This window comes from Tetranychus urticae, chromosome 1 (assembly GCF_039701765.1).
Source record: "Tetranychus urticae isolate SD_2017Ah chromosome 1, NJAU_TeUrti_SD_1.0, whole genome shotgun sequence".
Classification (NCBI taxonomy): domain Eukaryota; kingdom Metazoa; phylum Arthropoda; class Arachnida; order Trombidiformes; family Tetranychidae; genus Tetranychus; species Tetranychus urticae.
Window position 1 is genome coordinate 21,884,609 of NC_142958.1, and position 27,070 is coordinate 21,911,678.

The window sequence follows — 27,070 nt, forward strand, 5'->3', positions numbered from 1 at the left end:
TTAAATGTACTCTGTTATGAGGAGGAGCAAGTCACAATTAAAAATATGGTTTTAATGGTCGACACAGTTTAATTGTGTTTACATCTATTGTTTATTTTTATGTTCGAGATGTGGCCCAAACTGGTTGATTACTCTAAAGAAGAGTGTAAACAAATGTTAAGACGACTTGGTAAGTATTTAGATTGAATAATTTCAAAAATGTATCAAAAAGAAACAAAAAAATTCCCTTACTAGCTTTCCTTTTTAGTTTTTTTTCATCTTTTTGATTAAACAATTTATATTTACTACAACCTATCATAGATAAATTGTTGTTACATATTTTTTTAATTTTTATATCATTATCTAACACTTGTTTCCTCTTCCATCTTTCTTTACAGAACTTGAAGCATATTCTTCGGTCGTCAATGCACTCCGAGCACAAGGCGATTTAAATCAGGCAAAGGCTAAAATCTTACATGATCTTTCAAATATGTTGAGGTTTGTATCAGTTTTAATGTTTTTCTAATAACATTGAAACTCCATAAACTGCTATACCTAAGAATGTTATTCATTTTTTGTATGTTTGTGACATGCTAACATCTTTATATTGTTTTTATTATTCTTTCTCGATTAACAAACTCCTTTATTTCATTTTCTTTTTCTTTAGTATAACCTTGGAACGTCACCAAGCAGAGATTCGTAGAGCAGTTAATGATGAAAGATTGTCAACAATTGCTTATCACGTGAGTGGTGAAGAATCTTCACATGAATGGACAGTTGCTGGTAGACGGTTAATACCTTTGTTACCTCGTTTAATACCTCAAAATCAATTAACTGAGATCGCGACTCAATCTGCTGTGAATCAAGCTACAAAAAACGAATCTCTTTCCTCTCCTTCTATGACTGCTTTCAAAAATGTTGTTAAAAAGGAAAAATTAGATAGCCATTCTAACGACATTTCCTTGTCACCTACTGTATCAACATCTACTATATCTGTTACAGTGTCATCACCATCATCATCACAGTTTACATCTACATCAGTTTCACCTTCCGGGACAACAACTTCATCCACAACCCCCACTAAAAGACTGAAACTTGACAATGGATCATCCATCACCGATTCATCATTAATTTCACCTAAAATCAAACAAAGCATCCCAACTTCCCCTAAGTCTTCTATAAAATCTGTTTCTGTTATCTCAACCACGCGAACTAGTATACAACTTCCTCCTACTTATACAATCTCCTCCACTGGTCCTAGAGTAGTTTTCATGTCTTCTAATGGTACTGCTGCTAGAACCTTAACTGTTAATGATGTCAACTCATCTGCCACGCTTCTGACAGCATCTTCCAACGGCGGCTCCGCTAGTACTATCACTAAAGCCAGAGTTGTAGCTCAAGGGTCTGCGTTAGAACCTGGAACCATTTTCAGTACAGCTAAACGCATAATTAGAACAACAGCTAAACCATTTGTAACTGGTAACAGTGCTCAAAGCGGTATGGCATCAGCAGTTACCTTAGCACCTGGAACACGGATTATACCAGCTAAAAGTGCTTTTCCTCAGCAAGTTGTAGTTTTTCCTTCTAATGGTGGACCACAAAAAACAATAACCATACCTCTTTCACAGACAATCAAACAACTTCAAGTTCCCAACGTGCCTGGAAGTGGAAATGCAGCAGTTGTGTACCAAGCTGCTTCCAACTCCAGCACACCATCGTCCGGCGCGTTAAAAACTACTATTCCTGGTACAATAACTATACAAACATTCAAACCCTCTCCTGCATTAATTGCAATTAGCCAGTGATTGTTAAATAGTCTAAGACTAAGTGTTAGACTTCATAATTTAATTTTTAAAATCTATAGAATTAGAAAGAAATGTTTGACAAGACTGGAAAGGTAAGAAATCTTGCAATTGTGAAATTTAATATTGAAATCGGCAAAATACTCATTATAATTATTTCTGTATTTTTCAACCAGATCCAACATTGTCTCAACTCAATCATCAGATGATTTTTATTTAAATCTGGTTTGCTCAATATGGAACTTTTTCTGTATTTCCATGGAACTCCTTGTTAATTTTTTTCCTCAAAGCATTTAATCTAGCAATAATATAAGGCTACAAATCAACTTGAAGGTGAAGTTTAACTTCACAACTAGCCTCAACAAATCATGAAGAGCAATTAACGTGCCAAATGTGATTATTGTTCCAAAATATGGTCAACCTGAATCTCAAATACAATCCAGTGCTTCGACAACTCAACTCACAATCAAATGAAGCGACTAGATGCCAAATTTGAGTCATGATGAAGTTTCATGGCTTACCCTTTTTTTCAAGTTATTGCGTTTAAAAACTATTTGCTGCGACTTTTTCGTATTGTTATAGTCAAATCCACTGCATGCTCATTCATTTATTAAAGTTTGTAAAGATGTGAATAATCGCTAAACTAAATTTGGAACCCTTTACTCAGCATTTACCAGCTTTTAATGATCCATATCAAGCATCGTAATCAAATCTTCTCCGTGGCCAGTCATTCATTATTCTTTCTACTTTGTTAATTTACTGATATGCTACTGAACTGTTCCACCCTTAAAGCGTTTTCACTATCCTTTCGAAACTTTTCTGCACTTTAAGTTTTGAATGAATTTATAAAGATTAATTTATATTTCAGCGAAACTTTAAAAGGTAAATATACATCAACCAATTAATCAATTATTATCTAATACCTGTTTCATCTAACATTTTACAGATTTTTTTGTTCATCGATCATCCATTAGAGGTTGTATAAACATCTACCATACTGTCATTGTTATCAAATAACTCACCAAATCAATGGTAAATGATGTAAAAGACGTTAAGATAATTTATCGAATTGGATGTATATTAAAATAAACGATATAATTAAACGAAAAATTACAAGAATGCTGATTCATCGAGATAACGGAACGCTTTGAAGTGGCCTATCTTCTTTTTTTCTGAATCATAGTTAAATGACATGAAACACTGATTACAGAAAAAATAAGGTTCATAAGGTAGCCTTTTGTTTTCTAAAACTATCCATTTAGCCACATTTATGTGACACATGAGACATTTACAAGCATTTCGATTGACAGTTTTAAAAACTTTTGGATAATCTCTAAGAAATGGGCTGTCAGTTTGAGGGCAAAATAATCGCATCTCAGGGAAAACTATCATATGTTCACAGTCTCCTTGATGTACATATACGTAGGGTTGACCTAGCCTTATAGAAAGATCATTGAAGCGTGTTTCCTCCATTTTAGCGGTTCTCAAAGTACCAATTCCTCTCTCTTTGTTTTTGGCCCAATCCATAATGACTCTGGAAAATAAGTAATAAAGGAATGGAAATAAAGTTAGAAACTCGAAAGTCAATTGTTGGCTTTTAAACAAAATTAAAACTCACTGGCTACAATCAATGTTATTTGCTGATCTAAAATCATTGTAAAAACAATCATCGATGAAGAAAAAGCTTGAAGTATATAACTCTCGTGCACTAGGTCTTTCCTTTTCTGGATCATCACTACAATCTTCTGCAGGGTTGACTTCCACAGAACAAATAATTTCATCTTTAAGTGCGGTTAAAAGTTGCCTTCCAAGGCACAAAAACTCTTGCTCAGCGATCAGGTTAACATGTTTCCTATGTTCACCAACATGCAAGGAATGATGCATTGGTCGAAATACTTGAACATTTAAAATGACATCTAGACCTTCGATTTTGGGTTCATCACTAGAATTTTTGCTGGCATCTGGAAAGTGGATAAAATGGTCAGTAACATTGATTCATTGATATTGAAAAAGTTAGTATTAAGTTACTAATTAGAACAGCTTAAAAGTATAGAAATAATGACCAAAAAATTAAGATTAATAAATCTAACCTAAAATACTTACCTTGATTATTTAAGAAAGTATAATTTCGATACTTTAAGGATTGATTAGCAATGCGGCGATATTTGTCGTTTTGTTCACATTTTTCAATATGACTCACTTGTGCAGCAACACTGCGTAAAGCAATGTGGTTAGGTAAAGAAAGCTTATTTCCATACAAATAATCCTTCCATTCTTTATCTCGATTTAATTTTTCGGGATCTAAATCTTCTTTAATATCTTCAATCGTCTCCTCATTGATATTGCAAATCTCCATGGCTTTACGGTCTAAAGATTCTTCATTGAGTTCAAGTTCAAGACTTAAATCTTGTGATTCCCAGAGAGACAGAAACTGTCGCACGTTGATTTTCTCGCATTGATCAACCCATGGATATTTGTCGATTCCCTTAACGAAATCCATAACAAATTAAAATAAAGATGATAACAAAACAAATGTAAACAACTTTCGAAACTAAAGGAGCTTTGGTTACTAGAACTGGTTACCTGGTAAGATGACAACATATCACATAATAAGACATTTCTGAATATATCGATGGATGGCGCTGAAAATAAGATCTAAAATTTTTTATTTTTAAATTTGGCGGCAGCACAAAGTAACTGAAGTTACTGGTTTTACTGATTAAACAGTGATTGATTGAGTGATTAAGCTTATTGAACAGACTGACGAAAAGTTGGGATGAAAACCAAATTACAATCAATTTGTCCGAGAGCTGGTCTTCAGCTGTTCTTTGCATTGTAGAGACAGGCTGTGAACACAATATTTTTAAAATTTATTCAAAGATGATTTGCTTGATTCAATCAAGTTGATTATGTTGTTTGCTTGATGGAGCTTCCATGTATTATATATTAATCAAACTCTAGAGAGTATAAAGTGATAAAAATCAAGCTCATAGTAGATTACATGATCCCGAATATAAATGGAATCAGATTGTATGGATAGAAATGATTTGGTGAAAATTTGTTTACTTGAGAAACAAAAATTTTTATAAATTTTCATAATGCACTTGTAATATTTATTAAATAACTAATCAATATTGTAACAATAAATAAAAATCAATATGTTTGTTGTTTTGTATAACGAAAAATTAGAAAGCTTTGATACTAAGTTTCATTGAATTTGATTGTACTCATGAAAGATGAGGTGGAAATTCAGAGACAATTGTGTTTCGTCGAGAGTCTCTCACAATAATATCAGGATCGTAGATTGTTTGAGTCACCTCATCACCATTCAAATCATCTTCAATGGCTTGTTCAACAGATTTAAAGCTTGGATCCCACTTTTGAAGTTTAGATGAACCCAATAAAGCAAAGTAATGTGTACCAAATATGCTAAGACCGGCAGTGATCAGGAAAAAGTTTGACCATGATTCGAGTGTTGGTTCATCACCGACAATCATGGCTGCAGCTTGATTCATTGCTACAGAAGCAATGTTTTGTGATGTCTCCATGATACCTACAATCGAACCAGCATAAGTCGGGGAAATGTCCAAATGCATAACATAACAACCAGCTACTTGAGCAACACTGAAAGCTTTGCAGGCAACAATAAACGTTACAATCAACGCAGTCCGTTTACCAACATAAGTGGCAGCAACCAAACACATCGCTGAACCAATAAATCCTAATGATGAACAAAATAAAATAAATTTTAATTCAATTCTGTTTAATTCAATTAAAGTTCTCATACTTCTAATTGAATATAACTTCACAGTTACAATATTTTGTAAGAACTTCAAACTTGACATGTAATTAGCATTGACTCATTTTGACCTGATTTTTTAATTGGAATGATTGTTATTAGTTCAACGCAAATCTAGATGCTAACAAATTTGATTAATTTGAATTATTTCATTAGCTTCATCAATAGATGCGATACTAATGAGGTGAATGGCAATGTAAAGACGTTTCTTTTAATTTAATATTTAATACAATGTCTTATTATCATTATGATCATCTTATTAAATGTAAAAATTCATCTCTTTACTCTATATTGTCAACTGAATAAACTGAATAAATCTTGAGTCCATGAATGTCATTGCAATTACAATTGTCAATTGTGATTTTCGTGTAAATTGGTTGATACTCTGAAATTTGCTACAATATTACTTTTTTTGATATTAATGTTGACATTATCCAAGTGTAACCTAAATCGTAAATCTAAATACGAGCAAAGTTTATTTTTTATCAATTCAAAGTCTTCTTAATTCTTGCTATCGAACTGATAATATGAAGCAAAGAAGCTGAGACTGATTGCAATAATTAAGACTCGACTTGATCAAGGGAAAACATTACATAATTGATTAAAGATGAAAAGAACCGATTAATCTCAATTGAGGATAAATGTAAACATGAAAGACTAGACTCATAAATCAGACCTGAAAGGGTAAACAAACTTTCAACAGCTTTAGCAACTCTAAACTGAGTTGATCATTAGGATCAATATTTTAATTTCCGACTAACTATTAGATTATCAAAGCCAATACTAACCGATATCTGCGAAAAATTTACGCATAGCTGAGGTCGAGTATTTGCCATTGGATCGTAGTTTATCTGAAATCCAACTAATTATGTTGGATGAAAATATTGACGCCAAGTATGGTAATGCAGCGAACAAACCATTCTATCGAAAAATAAGTAATTATTAACAAACATCAATTAGAGACCAATATGGTAATTACCTGTTCTATTGGCAAATCAAGAACTGAATCCAGAAAACTTGGGACTTGACCACTTATGATTGATTCGAGCCAACCCCAGGCAAAGTTGGATATAATTAGAGCCCAGATAGGGGCTGATGATAAAACATGTCGCCATGGCATTGAAATATTCTGAAAAAGGAATGAGAAAAAATCGAGTTCAAATTATCTGGAAAAAAAGTCATCCAACGTAAACAAAGGGTAACAAATATTTACCCTGAAAGTGCTTGGCTGCTTTATACACAATTAGCTTACACACACTTTGATTCAATTTGATCTTTATTCATCATTTTGGTAAGATAAGTTATGACTAATTAACTTGATTAAATCAGTAATAAGCGATGGGATAAGCGAAAGTCTATAAACCGGTTGAATCAACTTGATAGATTAAATATGTTTGCATGAGATAGATAAGCAAATCTGATATTTCAATGCTAATCCGCCACGTTGGGCCTTTGAATCAAAACATTAATCATGTTGCTCATTTAAAAAGATAAAACTTCAACAGACTGAAAACTATCAACTAAAATCGTCATTGTATAATGAATTGAAAAAATTAACGTAGAGTCGTGAGTTATCTCAAACGATTTTGAAATTGTACTAACACAGTCTTTGAAGCTGTTTTGCTATTGAACTTATTGACGCCAATATTGAACTTAATGGAATTGAATTTTATCTGAACATATGAAATTTTCGATCATCTGACCAGAAGCCATTTGCTCAGAGTTTACCTAAAGTAATATCCACAACTTTTAAGATGTTTTCATGCAAAATACCGAGACACCAAAAGCTTGATTTGTATCCTCTTAATAAGAGGCTATCATTGTGAGTTATTTACTTACTGAGTCTCCAGCATTTGTCAATCGATTTTCAAGAATTTCTTGTTTTTCTTCGTCAGATATGCGTGGATGAGATTCAGGATCATCATAGACCGTAAAAAGCCAAATAACGGCGATAATCAATTGCAAAGTACCAATGAGATAAAATACAGAAGGCCAACCACCAAGAAAAGTGGAACCAGAAAGTGCACCCACCAGTGGACTAGTAGTCAAAGCACCCAATAATCCACCCGAATTCATGATTGAAGCAAACAAAGTCTTTTCATATTTAGGTGCCCAACGCGAGACCAAAACATGAGCACAAGGCATACTACAACCTGTACAAAAACCTTGTACCAATCTGAGTATAAAAGCAACAGGGAATGACCACTTGCAAGCAGCAGGAAACACTAACATGGAAACACCAGCCAGAGTAGCCAAGAAAAAGGCCAACCTTCGAGGTCCAAACTTTTCACTAATACGTCCAGCTGGAATGGGTGACAAGACAGCTCCAAGAAAGTTGGCCGTCAATAGTTTATCATTTGTTGATTGAGTCCAGTTAATGTAGTTTTTATTCCGCTGTTCAACTATAATGACTTTTGTTTCATTAGTCTTTTCATCTGTCACTGTTAAATTAATTGCTGATGGTATTAACGCAGCTTCTTCTGGTGTTAGTTCGTCATAATCAGGGTCAGTCATTGCGACGATAGCCAAGCTTAAGCATACTTTCGTTGCTACAAGGCTGAAGATCATCATCAGGGTGATGATACAGATCATCCATCGTACTTTTATACAACCTGCTTTAGTCCCATTGCTTGGTTTACGATCCATACCTCGAATCAAAGACAAATTGTTAGACAAATCTAGTTCGAATCAAACCGTTAATTTATTCACTTCTCTATTATAATTACTCGCGCTAATCTTGAATAGCTACTGTATTCACAAACTATCTTCCAGTTGATTTAAATAAAGTGCTTATCGAATTTCAATGTTACACTTTTCTCGACTCTCTCATCATTTCACTGATTAGTTTTAATCCAAGACTATGAGTTGGATTAATATTGATAATCACCTTGAGCACAAATCCAAGTAAATCGAAGTATGATGGCTTAATGTATATCAGATAATATCTTGCATTTAATTATTCATTCTAGTTTTAAGGTTAACTCAGCTTATTAACTATGTAACTATGTACTAACCATTAAACTCGGTAAATTGTAAGCTGTTTTACATCATAATTGATAAAAACCCTTGCTGTGCCAGTCCACACGATTCACCAGCTAAAACGTCATTAGATTAGTGTAACAGCGTATATTTCATTATCTGATTGAATAAGGTTAAGAAAAGGTACCACTCGTTGATACCTAACCTAACATTCAGAAACCTTTCAGTCTCATCGAAACATTCATCTAATTGCTCTCATTCCGTTACTTTTATTCAAACTAAGAAGTCTTGTATTCAATTACAATTTGAATGCAGCAAGTACAGATTATGCCATTTAACAGTTTTTTGAGATTAATGAAAAGTACATCACATATATTATGAAACAAAGGTTATTTATGATTAGTTTTTTATAATTTTCATAATTCATCATGAATTTACTTATTGGACCAATATTCCTTGCTTGAAATTACCGATGGAGTTAAAATACTAGCAAAGCTTTACTTGTACAGCGTAAAAATTAATTTTAGGTTAGCTTCAACCGGCGAAACTTTAAACTATTAATTTGAATATAATGTCTCGATAATAATATAATGTTTTGTTTTATTTGTTTGCCTGTGGAACAACTATGAAGAAGTTGAAGTTGATTAAAATCACCATTTATTAATTTTTACGCTGTAGATCTCATGTGACTAGGTTTTTGATTTAATTTGATGGTGTTTATGAAAGATTGGGAGGAAATTCAGAGACAATTGTGTTTCGTCGAGAGTCTCTCACAATAATATCAGGATCATAGATTGTTTGAGTCACCTCATCACCATTCAAATCATCTTCAATGGCTTGTTCAACAGATTTAAAGCTTGGATCCCACTTTTGAAGTTTAGATGAACCCAATAAAGCAAAGTAATGTGTACCAAATATACTGAGACCAGCAGAGATTAAGAAGAAGTTTGACCAGGATTCGAGTGTTGGTTCATCACCGACAATCACGGCTGCAGCTTGATTCATCACAACAGAGGCAATGTTTTGTGATGTCTCCATAATACCGACAATTGAACCAGCATAAGTCGGGGAAATGTCCAAATGCATAACATAACAACCAGCTACTTGGGCAACAGCGAAAGCTCTACAGGCAACAACAAAGGCCACAATCAATCCAGTCCGTTTACCAACATAAGTAGTACACACCAAACAGACTGCTGACCCAATAAATCCTAATGAATCAAACAAGATGCAATGAGTTAGATCAAGACAATATCTTAAATGACTTAATGATGAAAAACGCAACATCTATGAAGATGCAAATTAATATTGTATAAGCACCATCGAGGATGCGAATAAGACTAAATCGTGAGAGTAAAATCACTTTTTAACAGTTGAAGCCTGAGATTGGGCGATGCTTCAATCACCAGCTAACTATTAGACTATTATCTCGATACTAACCGAAATCTGCGAAAAATTTACGCAACGCTGTAGTCGAGAATTTTCCATTGGATCGCAATTTATCTGAAACCCAACTGATTAAATTGGATGAAAAAAGAGCGGCCAAGTATGGTAACGCAGTGAAAAGCCCATTCTATGAGAAAAATGAGGAATTTATTAAAACAAATGCAATATAAATTATAATTATATCATAATTACCTGTTCTATTGGCAAGTCAAGAACTGAATCCAGAAAACTTGGGATTTGGCCTCCTATTATTGTCTCAGTCCAACTCAAGGCAAAGTTAGATATAATCAGAGCCCAAATCGGAGCTGACGCTAAAACATGTCTCCATGGAAGCGAAATGTTCTGAAAAAGAAGATGACTTTACATACGCTTATGATTCATTATGTTTTTTAGTGCTTATTATCAGTTGGTAATTACCAAAGTGCAGTCAATTTGAAACAATAACTACATAATTGTGTAAGCAAAAAATAATTCAAACAAACTGAAATCTATCTTGTTGGCATTTCAAATTGTTCCGTCCAGGATTTCACCGACAAGTTTAGATTTATAAAATTAATATGAATAAAATTTGGTCAGTTAAACTACTCAGACTAGATAATTCAATTGGCAGACTAAAATGCAAATACATGAAACGACCTTTAAATCACAGATCGAAGCTATTATAAACCTTGCTTTAGCTGCTTAATTCTGATGGTGTTTCACTTTTTTACATTGAAATAAGGGAAATAGTAAACTTAAAATAATTTACTTACAGAATCTCCACTATTTGTCAGTCTATTTTCAAGAATTAGTTCCCTTTCTTCATCAGATATGCGTGGATGAGTTTCAGGATCATCATAGACCGTTAAAAGCCAAATCATACTGATAACGAGTTGAAAAGTGCCTATGATATAAAACACAGATTGCCAACCACCGAAGAAAGACGAAGCAGAAAGAGCACCAACCAAAGGATTAGTACATAAAGCAGCCAATAGTCCACCCGAATTCATGATTGAAGCAAACAAAGTCTTTTCATACTTAGGTGACCAACGCGAGACCAAAACATGAGCACAAGGCATAGTACAACCAGTACAAAAACCTTGTATAATCCTGAGTATAAAAGCAGCCTGAAAAGACCACTTGCAAGCAGCAGGAAACACTAACATGGAAACACCAGCAATTGTCGCTAAGACGAATGCTAACCTTCGAGGTCCAAACTTTTCACTAATACGTCCAGCTGGAATGGGTGACAAGACAGCTCCAAGAAAGTTGGCCGTCAATAGTTTATCATTTGTTGATTGAGTCCAGTTGATGAAGTTTCTATTACGTTGTTCAAATTGAACAAGTCTTGTTGTATTACTGCCTTCATCTTGCAACTCAAAAGTCAATACGTAGGAAGAGTTAGGTAGTGCAGCAGCTTCCTCCGGTGTTAGTTGATCATAATCAGGGTCAGTCATTGCGACAATAGCCAAGTTTAAACACACTTTTGTGGCTACAAGGCTAAAGATCATCATCAGGGTAATGATACAAATCATCCATCGTACTTTGATACAACCTGCTTTAGTCCCATTACTCTGTTTACGACCCATGGCTGGAATGAGGAACAAATTGTTAACACAAAACTAGATTATTGATTTAACACTTCTCTATTAAATTAAGCTTGTTTAGCTACTGTATCTGAAAAGTGTCTTCAGTTGTTTTTAATAAAGTTTGATCAATTTTCAATGTTACACTTTTACCGACTCTCTCAACAATTTACTGATAACTTTAATCCATTCGTATATAGAGAGGATTAATATTGGGAATCTCAGAATAAAAATAACTCAATATTGATCTCAATAGATCTAGATAACTCTACCACACTCAATTGTTCAGTTAAGGACAAGCCATTTGTTGCACAAACAGTCGAGGGGATTTCACCAATGTTTCATAGAGTAGTGGAAGCGTACTCTAACTGTACGAAATGGCACCATAAGGAAGTACCCAATATAGTGCAATTTTTGTCTTTTATTTTCCGGTTTCTTTCATTTCAACCCATTAAACAGATTTGGGTACTTGTCTTGTTTTTAACACCATTTTAAAACCATTATGTAAACGTCCAGACCACAAACTTAATCTTAAGGTAAGACTTACAATGGTTAGAGTAATCTTTATGATCTGGTCAGGATATGCAAGCAAGTTATTGGATTCATTGTTATCCTGGTTAGGTAAACCCATTGATAAATCCCCTTAAATAATACTGCACAAGCCTTTATAAATCAAGACAGATAACCTAATAGCTTTAAATTTAGTTAACATCAGATCATTTATCGATTAGATTGAAATACAATTTGAAATGTTAGCTAATAATGTTGATATAAATCAAGAACAAATTAAGAATGTTCAATATAAAAATAGCATCATGATTGTGATCGGATTAACTCCATCATGTGAATTCAACATTTAATCCACCAAACCCAATAACAAACTCAACAACAACGTTAAAGGTTTCTTCACTAATTGTTTAATTGTGCAGCATTTCTTACAAATGAATGTTTTTTTCCTGAACTTTATTTTGATTTATTCAATTTCATTACCTTGCTCCGTAATTATACAAATAATTGTAATCAACAAGTAAACTTATATCAGTCAACACTTGGCATTTCATTTTTGAGATGAAGAAATGTTGTAAAGTTGAAAAAAGAGTTTCAAATCGAAAATGGTTTTTCAGTTCAATTATTTCAATCTAATGAGGATTTGCATTTTACATGAAAATTCAGAATATTTTCTGTTTCATGAAGCCTAAATAATAAAGTACGAGTTGAAATATGAAGATAATGATGTGAGGAGAGTGAGGAAAATGATGAGGATGGAGAGATGATTATTACAGTTTCTTATATTTACTATGAGTTTGCTTGTTGCATCCAATTGTTATTTAATCAATAACACGCATGTTTTACTGAATCAACTTGATTCTTCAACCAGTCAATCTTTATTCAACAAACATTTTTTCATCTCATTTATCTGAGCAACGGAATCTTCAGAATCAACCAATTTAACTTGTGAACCAAAAAAAAAGAGCTGAACCCCCAAATTTTTTCACCAATGTACCAAGTGAAGTGTAAATCCTCAAATCATTTACCCTTGCACTTTCAATGATAAACCCAACATTTTAAACCTTTTGTGTCAATCAATAAAAATTTATCAACAATTGAAATTTAAATGTAAATTAATTGATTGTTGAAACTTATGTTAAAATGCCAACAATTAGTCAACACAAGTTTCCAATTTACGATTCATCACAAAGTAGACTCGATAAAACTGGTTCATTTGCAACACCAATCAGTAGCCGGTTAGGATCGACCACATTAATTGGTAAGTAAAACGATTAAAAACACGAGAAAACCCAAAAAACCAAAAAGAACCTAAAAAATCTAAAAAACCTAAAAACCTGAAAATGTAAATAACATTAAAAAAACTGAAACCAGAAAAAAGACAAAACAAAAGACCGAAAAATTACGATGAAACTTGTCGTGATTATCATTTGTTGCTGTAATTTATTAATCACTATAATTAATAGCCGACAATTATCTAGATTTTGAATTGATGAAAACAATTAACTTGGGTTAATACCAATCCCATGAAAAGGGTAAAATTTCGTCTCTTGACATTTGCTGAATTGGGTTTGTTTTAGATTGATTCATTTGGGTAAATCCATTTTAATCTCAATGGGGTGTATTTTTGGTTATTTTTATCTTATATGAAAAGAGTGTTAAATGGAGTTAATCAGGAAAATATATAAAATATAAGGAAATGCTTGATTATATCAAGTAAATATCATGATAGGGAGGTTGAAATATTGAGCCAACTGGATTGTTGAAACAAAAAACCAGGAAACGTTTTTCCTCTCTGGTTGTTCAACCAACATCTAGATTAATATTAATAATAGCTGCGCTTTTAATCAACATTATTGTTTACAAATGATTGCAGATTATTTTTGATTATCATCATAATCAGTTATTAACCAGGAACCAGCAAAAGTCTCAATCAAATTCACTTTTGGGTTCAACTTTAACCTAACCTTTAAAATAACCAAATGATATTTACTTTTTCCTAGATTTTTCATTTTGCAGTTGAAGAAATGATTATCTATTGAAAATAAATCAAAATATAAACTAACATGATTATCAAATTGAAATTTTTACCTTTAAGCTATCAGACGAATGATGCTGAAGTTTACTGCGTTCTTTAACATCTGTTCAATCCTATTTTCAGGTCATTCATGGATGAATCCAATACAAACACTGAGAAAATTTTTATCTCACGTTAAACATGCTCATCCAAATTTAATAAAAGACTCTAGACTTGACAGGGAATCCAATAGCGAACTGAATTTATTAAGAAAAATATTAAAAAATATTCAGAAAAAGCAAGTTAAATTGAATAAAGTTTTTATGCTCTCAGGGAAAGCCCAACAGCTGAGATTTATCAAGTCGTTTTTCATTTTCCACATTCACTGTTTACATTTGATTTCAATAAAGATGATTAATGTTTAATTGCTTTCATATTTTATTACAATTAGTAATTCCTAGTCTCTGGAAAGATTAAACCATCTCTATAATTGTACATCAACTAAATCATGTTTTCTGGTCGTCTATTGACTTTGCTAAAGCCTGTCTCTACATTAATTATTTGATTTGAGACAACAATTAAAGCCTCGATTGGTCAACTTGACCTTTTGTCTATCATATGCTGATCCAGAGGATTTCATTACCATCAGTTAATCATAATTTCATTTCAATGTTTTGCTTTAAGCTACGTATTAGGTTTCCATGGTTAACATCGGTGAAATAGTGAGGCCTACAACTAACCTATTGGGTTAACTTTTTGATTTATCGTTATTATACTGTTGATTATTTTGTTTAACAATTAATTCTTGGTCAATTGAATTACCCATTATAAAATATGTGATTGTATCAAATTAGGCAAGTCAAATCCCTTGGCTGTAAATGTCATTAAAACTGGTCAGCAGCATCTAATTGTAAATGATATCCAAATGTTATCCAACACGATCAATTAATCTTAAAACCTAATCAAATCAAAAATGCATAATAAAGCCTAATTCATTATTTGATTCAATTTTACCTCAACATTAAAGCTATAAATTATGGTTAACCCAAAACCTTAACCCAAACACTTAGTCTGTTTTTTTCCTGCTGATGTTATCAACTATTCAATCAAATTTACTGTTGATTCAAAGCAGCACTGTTAACCTTATCAGCTCATATTCAATTATAATCATAAAGGCGAAACTGGAATAACAAAATTCCTTATTCAGAATTTGAAAATTCAATAATGAAAGCTCAACTTGAATAGCAACTTATTTTTAAAATTTTGCCATTGAAACTAAATCAATTGAAAAGCAATGGAAAACGGGTTAAATTAAAATTCCAATGTAACTAAATAACAGTTGAACAAGTTATAATTAAATTTAATCAAATTGAATCCTTCTCCTTGTTGGAAACATCATTTTTTAAACCCATTAATTCAACTCCAGCGATCAAGTTTAATGCAAACTGCAGCAAAATTTTTCTGGTTAAACCTAATTGAAACAATCAAAAAGCTAACCCAATAAGTCATTTTGACTATTTGATGAAAGCAAAATCAAATTAAAGGACACAAACCCTTTTCCTTGAATAGTGACAATCCAACAAATGATATTAATATTAATGCTGTAGGCCTAAGCCAACAGTTTGATCTTTAACCTTATATCAAAGCTAAACACATTGAAACATTGATCCAGTTGGGAATCAAAGTTAATTATCACAAGATATATCTTGTATCATTATTAGCTGCATCACAATATGATAACATTTCATTGAGAACCAGAAATAACAATATTTTCCCATCCAATTTTTACTGTACATTTGAGGCTCAATTTCAGGTTTCAATTGTAAACCCAAATTATTACATTATCCGTCCATTATCAATCAACAATTTATTTACACTTGAAATGAATGTCTTTTTCAACTGTTATTATCATTATCATTATACATTCATTCAAATTGTTGCCATAATATTGACTTAGCATTTGCATTCCACTTAACATTTGATTCCCCAATTTTTGTATCAATGTGAACCTTAACAGCATCTCAACACTCCTAGTGATTTGTATAAAAAAATATTACATCTCAAAGTGTATAATAAAGTGCATTAAATGCTAATATCATAAGCTCATGAGATAATAACAACTCTGATAAATAGGAATTATTGATGTGAAAAAAAAACATTTTCTGGTGACAATTTTGTTTACAACCAGAAAAAAATAAACTGTTCAATAATAGAGACGATGAAAGTTAGACTTGAATCTTGTGATACAATTCAAAGTGTAAATTATTAAGTCTGGTATAAATATGATTTCAAGTTTGGTTAAAGTCTTTTCTGGGTTTAAGTTCTGGTTCTAGTGTAAAGTCTAGTCCAATAACACAGTTAAATCTCAGATTTAGCTGGGAGTTCAATTCACATTTGAAAAGCTTCTATTAATAGCAATTCCAGGCAATTTTTTAATCCTCAATCTTAACTACAATCAAAAAAAACTCCATTTCATTGTAACGTTAAATGGAATCTGGAAAGGAGTAAATGTAAAAAAAATTTCCTTCGAGTCAAGAGTTGGGACTATGATCGCCTTTTATTCAATTATGGAAGCAAATTTTTTCATGAAACTCATCTTACTGATGTAACTTTTTATGATCAACCAGAAAATGAACTTATTTTAGAGCAAAAATTTTCGTTTCTGCACAAGAAGTCACTTCGATTTTCGGCTAACAAGTCTGGTTAGGCTTCAAATAGCCGTAAGAGTTAGTGAGCTTGAATGCAAATTCATTAATTCACATCAACGATCGAAGACTTTTTTCAATTTATCAAGAGTTCTCTTGATTTTGGCCATTGACCTTAAACTTTGAGCTTCGAAGGCAATCGAAGTTTCAATTTGACCTCGATTTTCTCGAAAGCTGTCGATGCATTTTTAATAGCATTAATCGGCTCAGTTTTTTCGTCTCTTCAAACCCACAAAGTCTCAACTCTTAAAGAATTTTTTTGCTTCTTTTGATGATAAACATTCAAATTCATTTGTCTGCAGATCTTTAATACTGGTTTTACATTGAAAGCCTAAAATCTTGTTCCGAAAAAGTGAAAACTGAAATCCAATTTCTCCTGAAATCTAACAGTTTCAAGAATTTTGAAAAAGCTATTATTTTTGCATTTGTTAACTTTTTTCATTTGTAAATTGAATGGAAAATAAATTCAGTTTTAACAATACATTTTTGCTTTATCCGATTCTTGGCTCCAATTGATTATTGATCAGCTCAAATGGAGTAAAAATATTTGGAATCATTTTTTTTGTTCAAATTTTTACATTATTCAAGTAAATGGATAGAGGAAAATGTTTCCAGATATTATCATATTCACTGTACTTTTGTCATTATCTTAACCTTTACATTCAACAAGTTTCAAATCTGAACACATTGCTTTTTGCTGTTTTATTGTCTGAGCATCAACCATTTGTTGTATCATTGAAAGGGTTAAATCATGAAAATGATTCAAGTTTAAATATTGATAAATTGACAACCTTGTTTACCTCTTAAAATGATAATTTTTAATGGCAAAAATATGACATTTAAAATGTATGTTGTTACAGTTTTAAATAAAAAAGGTTAAAACCCATTGAATATTGAGTTTTGATATTTTCCAATTTTCTGTTGTATAACAAAGTCTAACGATACTTGAAAATAGATCAAATTTTGGCTTCTTTTAACGAGTTGTTTTCATGTATCAAAACCTGATTCAACTTGATATCACATTATTGTGATTATCATTTAAATTGGATTTATTTGAGGAAATAAAAGTTAACCTTTTGTTTGCAATTGAAAATAATAATGTAAATTTGATCTTTACCTTTGCAAAAACATTAAATTTTACGTCAAAATTTTTACATGAAAAAAATGATTCCAATTGTGTATCAACTGATATAATTTTTCATGACAAAAATATAAATAGCGATTAGTTTGAATTGAGACTTGAAATATGGCGATGATGATGATAACTATATCTATATTAGATTGAAGATGATTTGGATTATTGAATATCAAATATTGAGATTAAATGAAGGTAAAGCAATAAAAATAATGTTTAACTTGATATCAATAACTAACTTGATAAACAGACAAAAAGTCTGGTTGATTGTTGAAGCAAATCAATTGGGACAATCGGCTATTGCAGAATTAAATCAACTACTGATCAACTTCTGGCATTTCAATGGTGGTTACAGATTTGCTTACATCAGCTTCAGTACAATACGATTCTTAAATACTGAGGATTACAATAGGAATGGTTTAATCAAATTGAAACAAAATGTCAACTCAATGATACTCCTTTCATGGCCATCCTCACCATCAACATGATCATCATTTTCATTATGATTATGATGCTTTAACTAAACATTGAATTGCTTGGTAAACTTGTAATGCTCAGGCCTTTCTGAATTAGCTTTCCTTTTCAAATGACTTAATTTGATTAAATTGTTGTTTCTCCTTGTTTATGGCTTAATAGTCAAAATTTAACCTTGCTTAATCCATTAAAACTAATCGTTAAAATGAAACCACTTCTTAACCCAAACTTAAGACGATATTATGATTAAACACATTTCAATGTTTTCCTCATCACACTAACTCAACATGCAACCAGTGCCATCAAAAAATTTTGGTAAATCTTTTTTCCTCTGAAACTCTGAGTCTTGTAGACTTGAAATGGCTGGCAAATGATAAAATTGAACTCATCTCTATGTGTGATTAGCTTCGTTGATTCAATGGCATTCATCATGATTTGCTCGTGTTTTCACTCGACTCAAGATCTTTCGATTCTGAATGGATTCTCCATTCCTTTAGCTTTCAAGTTTAAAGATTGAAGCATTTTCAGCTGATTGTTTTTGCGACTCAAAAAAATGTTGAATATAAATTTATAACCATAATAAGATCAATAATAGGATCAAATGTTGCTCTGAAAAAATTGCTATCTTTCCAGCTCATGGAGACTTGAAGGGAAAAGTTATTTCTTGTGAACTTGAACCAACTTTCAACTAATTTACATATGAAATGGTTTTCATTCACACCAAGAATATCATGTAATATATTATCATTTTCACCATCAACTTGATGAAGTTTCCATTTCTTTCACTATCATTGATACAGTATAACATGTAATCATTAATCTTAACCTCATCTCAACTGTTAATAATATCAGCTATTTGTTGGTAAATAAAAATATATTTCTGTTATTATTATTTAATTTATTTCAGGGTGGAATCATGAAGGAACAAAAAAGAGCTTTAGAAATGATTGTATCAAAAAAACATTGTTAATAAAACAATGTTGCTTGCAAATGCATTATTTATTATTTCAAATCTTCTCATTTTAACCTTACATTGAATTTCAGGATTATTTTAACATTCAAATGAAATAGGGTTTTCCACTTGGTTATTTCAATTAAATTAAAAGGTATAAATTGTCAACAAATGATATCATTATTAATGGCAAATCATAAGACGAAAGGTGAAAAGATTTGTTCAGTTGTTAACAATTGTCTGGTGTAACCTGGAATTGATGATGAATAAAGATTGGATTTGTTTTACTCTAGTGTCAACATAATCGTAATTGAAATTCATTTCACCATGATTAAATTCATTTTTCATCTTCTTTTATTCCTGCAATTTTCAAATTAAGAGGTTTCATTGTCGATCCATTGTGATACAAATTTGGTGAAAAAATGGAAAAAATTGGAAATAATTTAAATTATCTCTTGAACACACAAAATATTGAAAAAACGGTTTTACCAACAATAGTGTTTCATGGATCAACATTAGACTATAAATTGAATAGTCTGAAGTTTTTGGAATCAATTTTCAAACTCGATATCAATTTGCTTTCATCGTAAGTTGTGAAGTGTTGATAAATCGATCAGGATCATGAGAATTGAAATGTAAATCAGATTGATTGATGCAGCAAGATGAAAGATGACAACTTATCCACGTCCATCAGCTTGATTTGATTAACAAAATGCTTTTACATTTTTGTGTGATTTTGCAAATTTTTCCTGTTCTTTGATAATGTTCACTCAATTTCAGATTCTGGTTTTCAGCTTTTCCCTCTGGTTTAAACATTGAGTTAAATTGAGATAGTGAATGGCTGGAAATGGTGAAAGCAAGAGTTAAAATGGGTAACCATTAAGTGAACCTCTTTAATTATTGATACAGATTCATTGTTTCATTCCAATTCCGTTCATCATCTCTTCTTCAGTTTCCAACATTGTTTCTCATTTTTGCCATCCATTTTGCTTTCCGTCAATGATTTGTTTATTTTGATTAAAGTGAATCAACGGAATCACGTTTCTAAATTGATGGTCTTTCTTGATGAAAGAAACCCAAAATTGAGATTTTAAATTGTTAATAATAGCCTTAGAAATGGGTTAAAGAAAGGTTTCCAAAGATAATTGATTTTAAAGGTAAAGGTGTGATTAGATGTCCATTTAGGTTAACCTTTGCTGTGAATAACCCATTACATGTGTAGTTATATTGAACTAGTTTCAACTTTGATGTCCAGCTAATTTGACTTGACAGGATTAACATGATTCAAAATTGAAACACAAATTGTTGAGATCACTAAGTAAGGGTCAACTTGGAAATCAAAAAATCAATATTTCATTAGATTTCCTTTTCAATCAATTTGATCTAATTCTGTATTTTACTACTTCCCTTGCTTTTACCAAAAATGTCAAATCAATAATTAAAATTAACATCAATGGCAATGTTAATTTTGAATGATTTGTCAATTGAAACAGGCAGTGAATTGTTCACGAGTATCAATTCATCTTCAATGTATCTTCAATGTAATATCAGTTGGCTGAATCTTCATTGATTGTTAATCCCAATGTGCTGATTTTTGATGACGCTCATGATGACACTGGTTACGTGTTACGCTGTTTAGGATCTGATTGTTGATTTAAAACAGTAAATATCAAAATTGGCGTCATTTGTTTTGTAATTAAGGTTGGATGTTGCTGTAGCCGTCAAGATAAAATCCTTTGTAAATATGAAGGATATAAAGAAAAATATGATTGATATTAATGTTATTAATAGTTATTCAATCGATGGATTAAATTGTATGAGATAATTAAGAATCAATCTCATCAATTACAGTTTGTTGCTTCCTTCTCCTTTTTTGATGACATCACTTCAATTTAAGATACTTATTGAAATTCAATGAAACATTAATAAATCAATCTTTCGTTTTTAATTACATCTCAACTCCTACAGCCAATTATGATTGCAATGTCCTAATTGTCTGTTTGTCCAGTGTTTTCATTGTGATTAAAGCCTGTCAAAAGATGGATAATTCAAGAGTTAATGATTGTTGTGAACAAAAAAACTGATGCGGAATCACCAATTTGAAAGGAAAACAAAATGAAAAATTGGAAAATTCTGAGCCTTGCTGAAAACATGTTACATATTAGATAATAACTGAAGACCAACATTTGACATGGCATTAGAAGTGTTATTTTAAGTGATTGAAAGATTAGTGTCAAGTCCCTATATTTTTTAACTGAAACTCAGAGTGAAAATTAATCTTAATCAAATATCAGAATATTTTTCCAGCTTAAATTGTTTACAGCTTAATAGACTACTTTGTTTTTTTACATTTAACCAACGTTTTCTTCACTTTTTTTCATCCTTTTCCAATCTTCTGGCATTATATTCATCAATATCTTTTATGCGATCAAATAATTCAATAATAAATTTGAACGCTTTTATTGATCGATGGATTGAATAACTCATGTAAATGTCACAAATTTGACACTCTTTTAGTTAACATTTACTGGCAGAAGTTGGAAAAAAAGGAACAAATTGAGGCTAGAATCTAAATTTGCCAATATTTTTCATTATTTATCTTCACTTTGAGATTCCATTAAGTTAATTGCTTCCCTTTCCTTTAACCATTATTATTATTTCATTATTATCGCCATCATTGTTAAGCCTTGGACTTGTCTCATCTTGAATTCATTGTAAATAATCAACCGTGAATATCATTTTAAATGGGACACTTTGTTTTCCTTCCTCTTTACACTTAAGGTTTTTCCAATTTGAATCAATGTTGTTGAATGACCAAATAATATGACAAATGTTAATGACCACTAGAAAGAAGAGAAAAGGTATTTAGTTCAAATTGTTGAATAGAAAATGAAAACAACAACAGAATCATGATAAACTGAAAGTATTACATAGATTGAATGGTTTTCCTGTAACTGGCTGCTTAAAGAAATTTAAACAAAGATGAAATGATATTAAATTAAATTATCTCTGTCTTTTTATCTAATTTAATTACTGTGCAGGTTCTGAACATGTAGTTTATATTGTAGCTGCATCTATTTTGACTGTCGTTGTTTTTATTGCCTGTTATATTATTAAAGTTGTTTACGATAAACGCAAGAAATCTTACGATGCTATCGACGAGACAACTCGAACAATCATTTCAATGCCACAAGCACGAAGAGAATCAAGTAAATCATTCCAAGGTGTTTGTGTATAGTGAGTATTGACCAAATCAAGCTCAATCATTGACATATGCAACGATTATGTGTAATTAATAATGAAAATATTGTTCTGTTTTTGATCCAGTCAAAATCAACCAATTGATTTTATCCTTCCTGGTATATCTACTCATCTGCAGCCCGCTCCAACATCAGGAAAACAGATAACACCAGGCCATTCCACGGAACATTTACAAACTGATATTTTTGTCCATGAGATGGCAAGAAGTGATTCACATGAATCATTAATGTCCAAGAATATATCAGATGAATGTAATTTGGAGCAATCTCGATCATCTTTACTGGGAGGTTTAAACCCTGACTTGTATCGCATTGGTGGACTTGATCCAGATGAAGATGATGATTTTCCAGATAATCATAGAGGCAGAATATGGTTTAAAGTTCATTATGAAGAGAAGAATGAACAGCTGTCAGTTAATTTGTTGAAAATAAAAAATTTACCCTCCAGGGTAAAAGGATCCATTAACTGTTCTGACCCATTTGTCAGGTAAATCTAAATGAAATTATTTGTTTGTTGATTTTTATGAAGATCAATCATGATTAACTTTTTCCCCTGTAATCCATGAATCCATTAAAGATAAATTTTACGCAAGACTGGGACAAACATATGGATATAGTTTAGCATATAAGAGATGAAATATTATCATTGGCAGTCTTATTCTTCATGATAACTGTAAATGCTCTTCTTGTTAGTCAGACAGTTGACTTGATTGGATAATTGAATAATATGAGAAGTAAGATGATTAACTGGATAAAAAAACAGCTACACTTATTATATGATTGTGACCTGTGAGGATGAAAGAATGAAAAGAAAACAAACTAACATGAGAAAAGAAGAAAATCAAGTAGTTGTCAATGAGTTTCTAATAAGATTTCATCAATTGATGACAGACCATTTGAACTTTTTTTCCCCGAGAAAAACAAATGAAACCATCTTCAGTCTTGATCCAAGACAAGTTTGACTCGAGTTGAGGTGATCACGTTGACAAACAACTTCTTAGGATTTATTATTTTTTACATTGAACCAATCATCAATTCTCGAAATACTTTCTTATTTCACTTTCTTGTCTTGTTTTTTTTCATGGTCCAATATAATGATGATTCATTGATTAATACTCTTCGCTGGACACAACTCTGCTCTCATGGATACCAGAATCTTTCTTTTGCCTGATGGAAGACGATATGTCCAGTCAAAGGTTAAAAAGAAGACTTGTAACCCAAGGTTTGATGAGACTTTTGTTTTCCAGGTAAGAAGCTGATTACAGTCTATTCACAAATGATGAAAACAGTTGATCAGAATCAATGAACTTTTTGATAATTTCCACCAAGGCCATAGTTGAAACAAGAGTAAATGTAAGGCGTTCGAAAGTCGAGTTGTACAGTAAATAATTATCATCTAATTGGCTTTTGATACTTTGTTGAAAGCCCCATCAAAAGAGAGTTGGGTGGACAAGAAAATGTGTCAGCAAACTAGAAGAGTTACCATGATGAGAACAAAACACAACCTTTGCCATTCCCCAAAAGCATTCAGAAAATGAAAATAATTGCTGATCAACCGGAATCTAAGTCGAGCACTCAAATGAAAAGTAAACAGCAAAACAAAGCTGGCAATTAATATTTTGTAATGGATGTACGTAAATCATCTGTTGATGAAGGGTCGCGTAGGAATCTGAATTGGAATAGAAGGAAAAAGAATATTAAAATTGAGAAATCAAGAGTTAGAAGTTTATCAACAGTTAAGTAACAAATATTTACCTTACATTACGTATGTAGTTTTATGATGCATGGTTAATTGATACAATCAGAAAATTTTTTGAGATTAGTAGAAGATGATTAGATCAGATGAATTCATTAGTAAAGGTTGAAGCTTGATTGAAATTCACCCTATCCGTGTTTTTCCATGCTATCTGATTATTGTTTACACAATTTTTCACGATTTTTCAATCACGTTTATCCCCTTCACAAATGATTAATCTCCCCTGAATCTAAACAGTGAATGAATGAAAAGAAGGCAAAATCAAACAAAAAAAGTCATAACCAGAAAACCAATTTAGATACTAGGATAAGCAATGTGATCCTTTGTTTACCAAAAAACTTGTCAATATGATCGGTGATCAAGTGGATGCGAGGCCTTACAAAATATTTATGCTCTGTCATGCAAACAATAAATTACCATAATTATTGTAACAATTTGCAAGTAGGCAAAAAATGATCAATAATCACAATCCTGAATAGAGTAGAAACAGGTAAAGGGGTAAATTAATAACATAAACCTGGTAAACGCCACATCGTTGATCTGAACTTTGCCTGCATAACCTTCTAATTGGCTTGAAATTCCTTGTTTTTTCTAGGTTCCAAATAAATCTGTTCAAGATAGCTCGCTTCGATTAACAGTGTTTGACAATGATAGAGGTAAACGACACACCATAATTGGCCATGTTATAGTTAAATTGAAAGATGTCGATGTAAATTCAACTGAACCTGTACTCTTTTGTAAAGACCTGGAGATAGAGCAAGATGAGGTAAGAATAATTGAATGACTAATAAGAATAATCATCAATAGTTAAACATACGGGGTGTACAGAAAGTTCGTGTGAGGGGAAAAAATAATTTCCCTTGCGCATTGAACACATTTTCTATTGTTATTATTGACATTACTGATTACATTTTACCCCACCCCTCACACGAACTTTCTGTACACCGTGTACACTTACATGGTATATTTTGTATTAAATTGTTAATCCTAAATCAGCCGCCATCCGAGTCCGGGGAAATAAATGTAAGCCTTTGTTACAATCCGATGATTGAAAGGTTAACAGTGACGGTGTGTGAAGCCAAAAATTTGAGGTGGCCTGATGATTTGCCACTAGGTAAGTTGTTGATTTTAAACTTCCCCTCCTTTAAAATTAAGGTTGACTACAAATAAATTATTTAATTAATTTGCTAAAATTAAAATAAAAGCTTTTAAATAACAGCAACAATGTGATTTGAAAATGGAAAGTAACCAAAGAGTTACTCTGCGAAAGTAACGGAAAAATGAATGTTGTCTTTAGCCCTTGGTAACCATTACGTTACAAATTAGCCTATGGAGTTGTTTACTTTCTCAAATTGCTCTTTTTTCCAAAAGATTATAACTGTGGTTAAATGTGATCCTTTTTTATTGTTTTCAATTTATTTTTAATTATAATAACTATTTCGAAAAGATTAACTTAAGTTCAGAGTTGAAAAATGTTCAATCATTATAAATAATTAAGTATCTCAAGTAAAGTTTACATTATTTTTTAATCTTACATATGTTTGTGTATAGAATTAGATTCAAGATACCTTCTCATGAGTGAATTACTTTCCTTTTCATGGTGAAATTTTTCTCCTTTCCTAGTTCCTTATTCATAATTAGCTCATTAATTGTTTCTCACAATGTAATACAAATGTTTTTTTTCCTTATACAGAAACCTGCGTTAAAATCAGTCTCTTTACTGGAAGCAAAATGGCTAAAGTTAAAAAGACATCAATAGCAAAGAAAAGTTCACAGCCTAATTATAATGAATCCTTCCATTTCAAGCTTAATCAATCTTCTGTGGCAATATCGCATATTTTACTCCAAGTTAATCTTGCTCATGTAGGAAACAAAGGTAAGTTTCATAAAATTATCATTTTGACAATTCATAGTCATGTCCTCATACATGGCATTTAAAAAGCACATTTCTAATTTTAACTTTTTTTGATTTCTACATTAGGAGATAAATGTCTCGGCAGAGTTGTTCTCGGGTCTCATATGTTCGCTCGTGGCAGAGCTTTGGAGCACTGGATAACTGCTATAACAACTACACCTCATAAACAAGTCCGACAGTGGCACAAATTAACTTAAGAATGGTTCTTCGAAGGATTTCAAAATGAATCGACATTACCAAAAAAGCTGGAAATTGTTTACATTTGTTCAATAGCTTTAAAACGAAGCACAGTAATAATGAGATAAAATTTTCATCGGTGGACCGACCATTTGATTAAAATTATCATCGTCATCATCTTCAATTTCGAAATCATCAACACAAGTCATACAACTTCCAACTGAATCGACTTACAGAGATTATCTTCCAATCTTTCTATCCAGTGGATATACCAAAAATCAAATTTATAAATCCATTTGACAACTGGAGTGAAAAGTATATTATACGTTATGAAATTAGATTCCAATCAACATCATCTTTAGTTTTCAATAGGCTGTATTATTTTGAAAAACCATTGTAACAAATTTAATTCTGTATTTCATAAAACTTGACCACTAGTTTACCGACGGTGTTAAATTCATTTACATTACCAAGTTTTTTTTATGTTAGAACGAGATCATAAATGATTACAGTATCCACATAAAGTCACGGTGCTTCAAAATTTAACTCAATTTTAAGACGTAAAGTCTTCAATCGATTTTAGCGCTTAAATTTAAAGAAAT

At 31.7% G+C, this 27,070-nt stretch overlaps 5 protein-coding genes and 1 long non-coding RNA gene across 6 annotated transcripts; 2 read left to right on the forward strand and 4 right to left on the reverse strand.

The window, feature by feature from the left end:
* The first annotated feature begins 12 nt into the window (after positions 1–12).
* Positions 13–2,891, forward strand: LOC107362647 (uncharacterized). Its single transcript, XM_015929750.3, has 5 exons — positions 13–169; positions 378–477; positions 647–1,876; positions 1,958–2,663; positions 2,728–2,891. The coding sequence occupies exons 1-3, from the start codon at positions 100–102 to the stop codon at positions 1,782–1,784; spliced, it is 1,308 nt and encodes a 435-aa protein (XP_015785236.1). The 5' UTR covers positions 13–99; the 3' UTR covers positions 1,785–1,876; positions 1,958–2,663; positions 2,728–2,891.
* Positions 2,839–4,378, reverse strand: Pbp49 (proximal sequence element A Pbp49). Its single transcript, XM_015929751.3, has 3 exons — positions 3,885–4,378; positions 3,400–3,742; positions 2,839–3,315 (listed from the first exon to the last, which is right to left on the reverse strand). Exons 1-3 carry the CDS (start codon positions 4,279–4,281, stop codon positions 2,892–2,894), a joined length of 1,164 nt encoding a protein of 387 aa, XP_015785237.1. The 5' UTR covers positions 4,282–4,378; the 3' UTR covers positions 2,839–2,891.
* A 483-nt stretch (positions 4,379–4,861) lies between these two features.
* LOC107362646 (sialin) lies at positions 4,862–8,324 on the reverse strand. Its single transcript, XM_015929749.3, has 4 exons — positions 7,420–8,324; positions 6,560–6,709; positions 6,369–6,501; positions 4,862–5,502 (listed from the first exon to the last, which is right to left on the reverse strand). Exons 1-4 carry the CDS (start codon positions 8,224–8,226, stop codon positions 5,009–5,011), a joined length of 1,584 nt encoding a protein of 527 aa, XP_015785235.1. The 5' UTR covers positions 8,227–8,324; the 3' UTR covers positions 4,862–5,008.
* Positions 8,325–8,805: 481 nt separating this feature from the next.
* On the reverse strand, positions 8,806–11,649 carry LOC107362780 (sialin). The gene is made up of 4 exons (XM_015929909.3): positions 10,758–11,649; positions 10,198–10,347; positions 10,000–10,132; positions 8,806–9,770 (listed from the first exon to the last, which is right to left on the reverse strand). The coding sequence occupies exons 1-4, from the start codon at positions 11,571–11,573 to the stop codon at positions 9,277–9,279; spliced, it is 1,593 nt and encodes a 530-aa protein (XP_015785395.1). The 5' UTR covers positions 11,574–11,649; the 3' UTR covers positions 8,806–9,276.
* Positions 11,650–12,488: 839 nt separating this feature from the next.
* LOC107362554 (synaptotagmin-15) lies at positions 12,489–26,910 on the forward strand. Its single transcript, XM_015929650.3, has 8 exons — positions 12,489–13,338; positions 22,402–22,597; positions 22,688–23,107; positions 23,774–23,867; positions 24,972–25,142; positions 25,373–25,490; positions 26,070–26,252; positions 26,358–26,910. The coding sequence occupies exons 1-8, from the start codon at positions 13,221–13,223 to the stop codon at positions 26,486–26,488; spliced, it is 1,431 nt and encodes a 476-aa protein (XP_015785136.1). The 5' UTR covers positions 12,489–13,220; the 3' UTR covers positions 26,489–26,910.
* Positions 21,115–24,870, reverse strand: LOC107362557 (uncharacterized). The gene is made up of 5 exons (XR_001568685.3): positions 24,708–24,870; positions 24,376–24,605; positions 23,514–24,289; positions 22,291–23,407; positions 21,115–22,203 (listed from the first exon to the last, which is right to left on the reverse strand). It is a non-coding gene; the product is annotated as an uncharacterized LOC107362557 (long non-coding RNA).
* Positions 26,911–27,070: the final 160 nt, after the last annotated feature.

Coding starts and splice junctions, on each gene's coding strand:
- LOC107362647 (XM_015929750.3), top strand. CDS start 100: ATGTTCGAGATGTGGCCCAAACTGGTTGATTACTCTAAAGAAGAGTGT. Junction 170..377: donor ACAAATGTTAAGACGACTTG/GTAAGTATTTAG, acceptor CTTTCTTTACAG/AACTTGAAGCATATTCTTCG. Junction 478..646: donor GATCTTTCAAATATGTTGAG/GTTTGTATCAGT, acceptor CTTTTTCTTTAG/TATAACCTTGGAACGTCACC.
- Pbp49 (XM_015929751.3), bottom strand. CDS start 4,281: ATGGATTTCGTTAAGGGAATCGACAAATATCCATGGGTTGATCAATGC. Junction 3,743..3,884: donor TACTTTCTTAAATAATCAAG/GTAAGTATTTTA, acceptor TCCACTTTCCAG/ATGCCAGCAAAAATTCTAGT. Junction 3,316..3,399: donor AATAACATTGATTGTAGCCA/GTGAGTTTTAAT, acceptor CTTATTTTCCAG/AGTCATTATGGATTGGGCCA.
- LOC107362646 (XM_015929749.3), bottom strand. CDS start 8,226: ATGGATCGTAAACCAAGCAATGGGACTAAAGCAGGTTGTATAAAAGTA. Junction 6,710..7,419: donor TGACAAATGCTGGAGACTCA/GTAAGTAAATAA, acceptor TTCCTTTTTCAG/AATATTTCAATGCCATGGCG. Junction 5,503..6,368: donor TAAATTTTTCGCAGATATCG/GTTAGTATTGGC, acceptor GTTCATCATTAG/GATTTATTGGTTCAGCGATG.
- LOC107362780 (XM_015929909.3), bottom strand. CDS start 11,573: ATGGGTCGTAAACAGAGTAATGGGACTAAAGCAGGTTGTATCAAAGTA. Junction 10,348..10,757: donor TGACAAATAGTGGAGATTCT/GTAAGTAAATTA, acceptor CTTCTTTTTCAG/AACATTTCGCTTCCATGGAG. Junction 9,771..9,999: donor TAAATTTTTCGCAGATTTCG/GTTAGTATCGAG, acceptor TTGATTCATTAG/GATTTATTGGGTCAGCAGTC.
- LOC107362554 (XM_015929650.3), top strand. CDS start 13,221: ATGCCAACAATTAGTCAACACAAGTTTCCAATTTACGATTCATCACAA. Junction 23,868..24,971: donor ATGAGACTTTTGTTTTCCAG/GTAAGAAGCTGA, acceptor TGTTTTTTCTAG/GTTCCAAATAAATCTGTTCA. Junction 26,253..26,357: donor TGCTCATGTAGGAAACAAAG/GTAAGTTTCATA, acceptor TTTCTACATTAG/GAGATAAATGTCTCGGCAGA.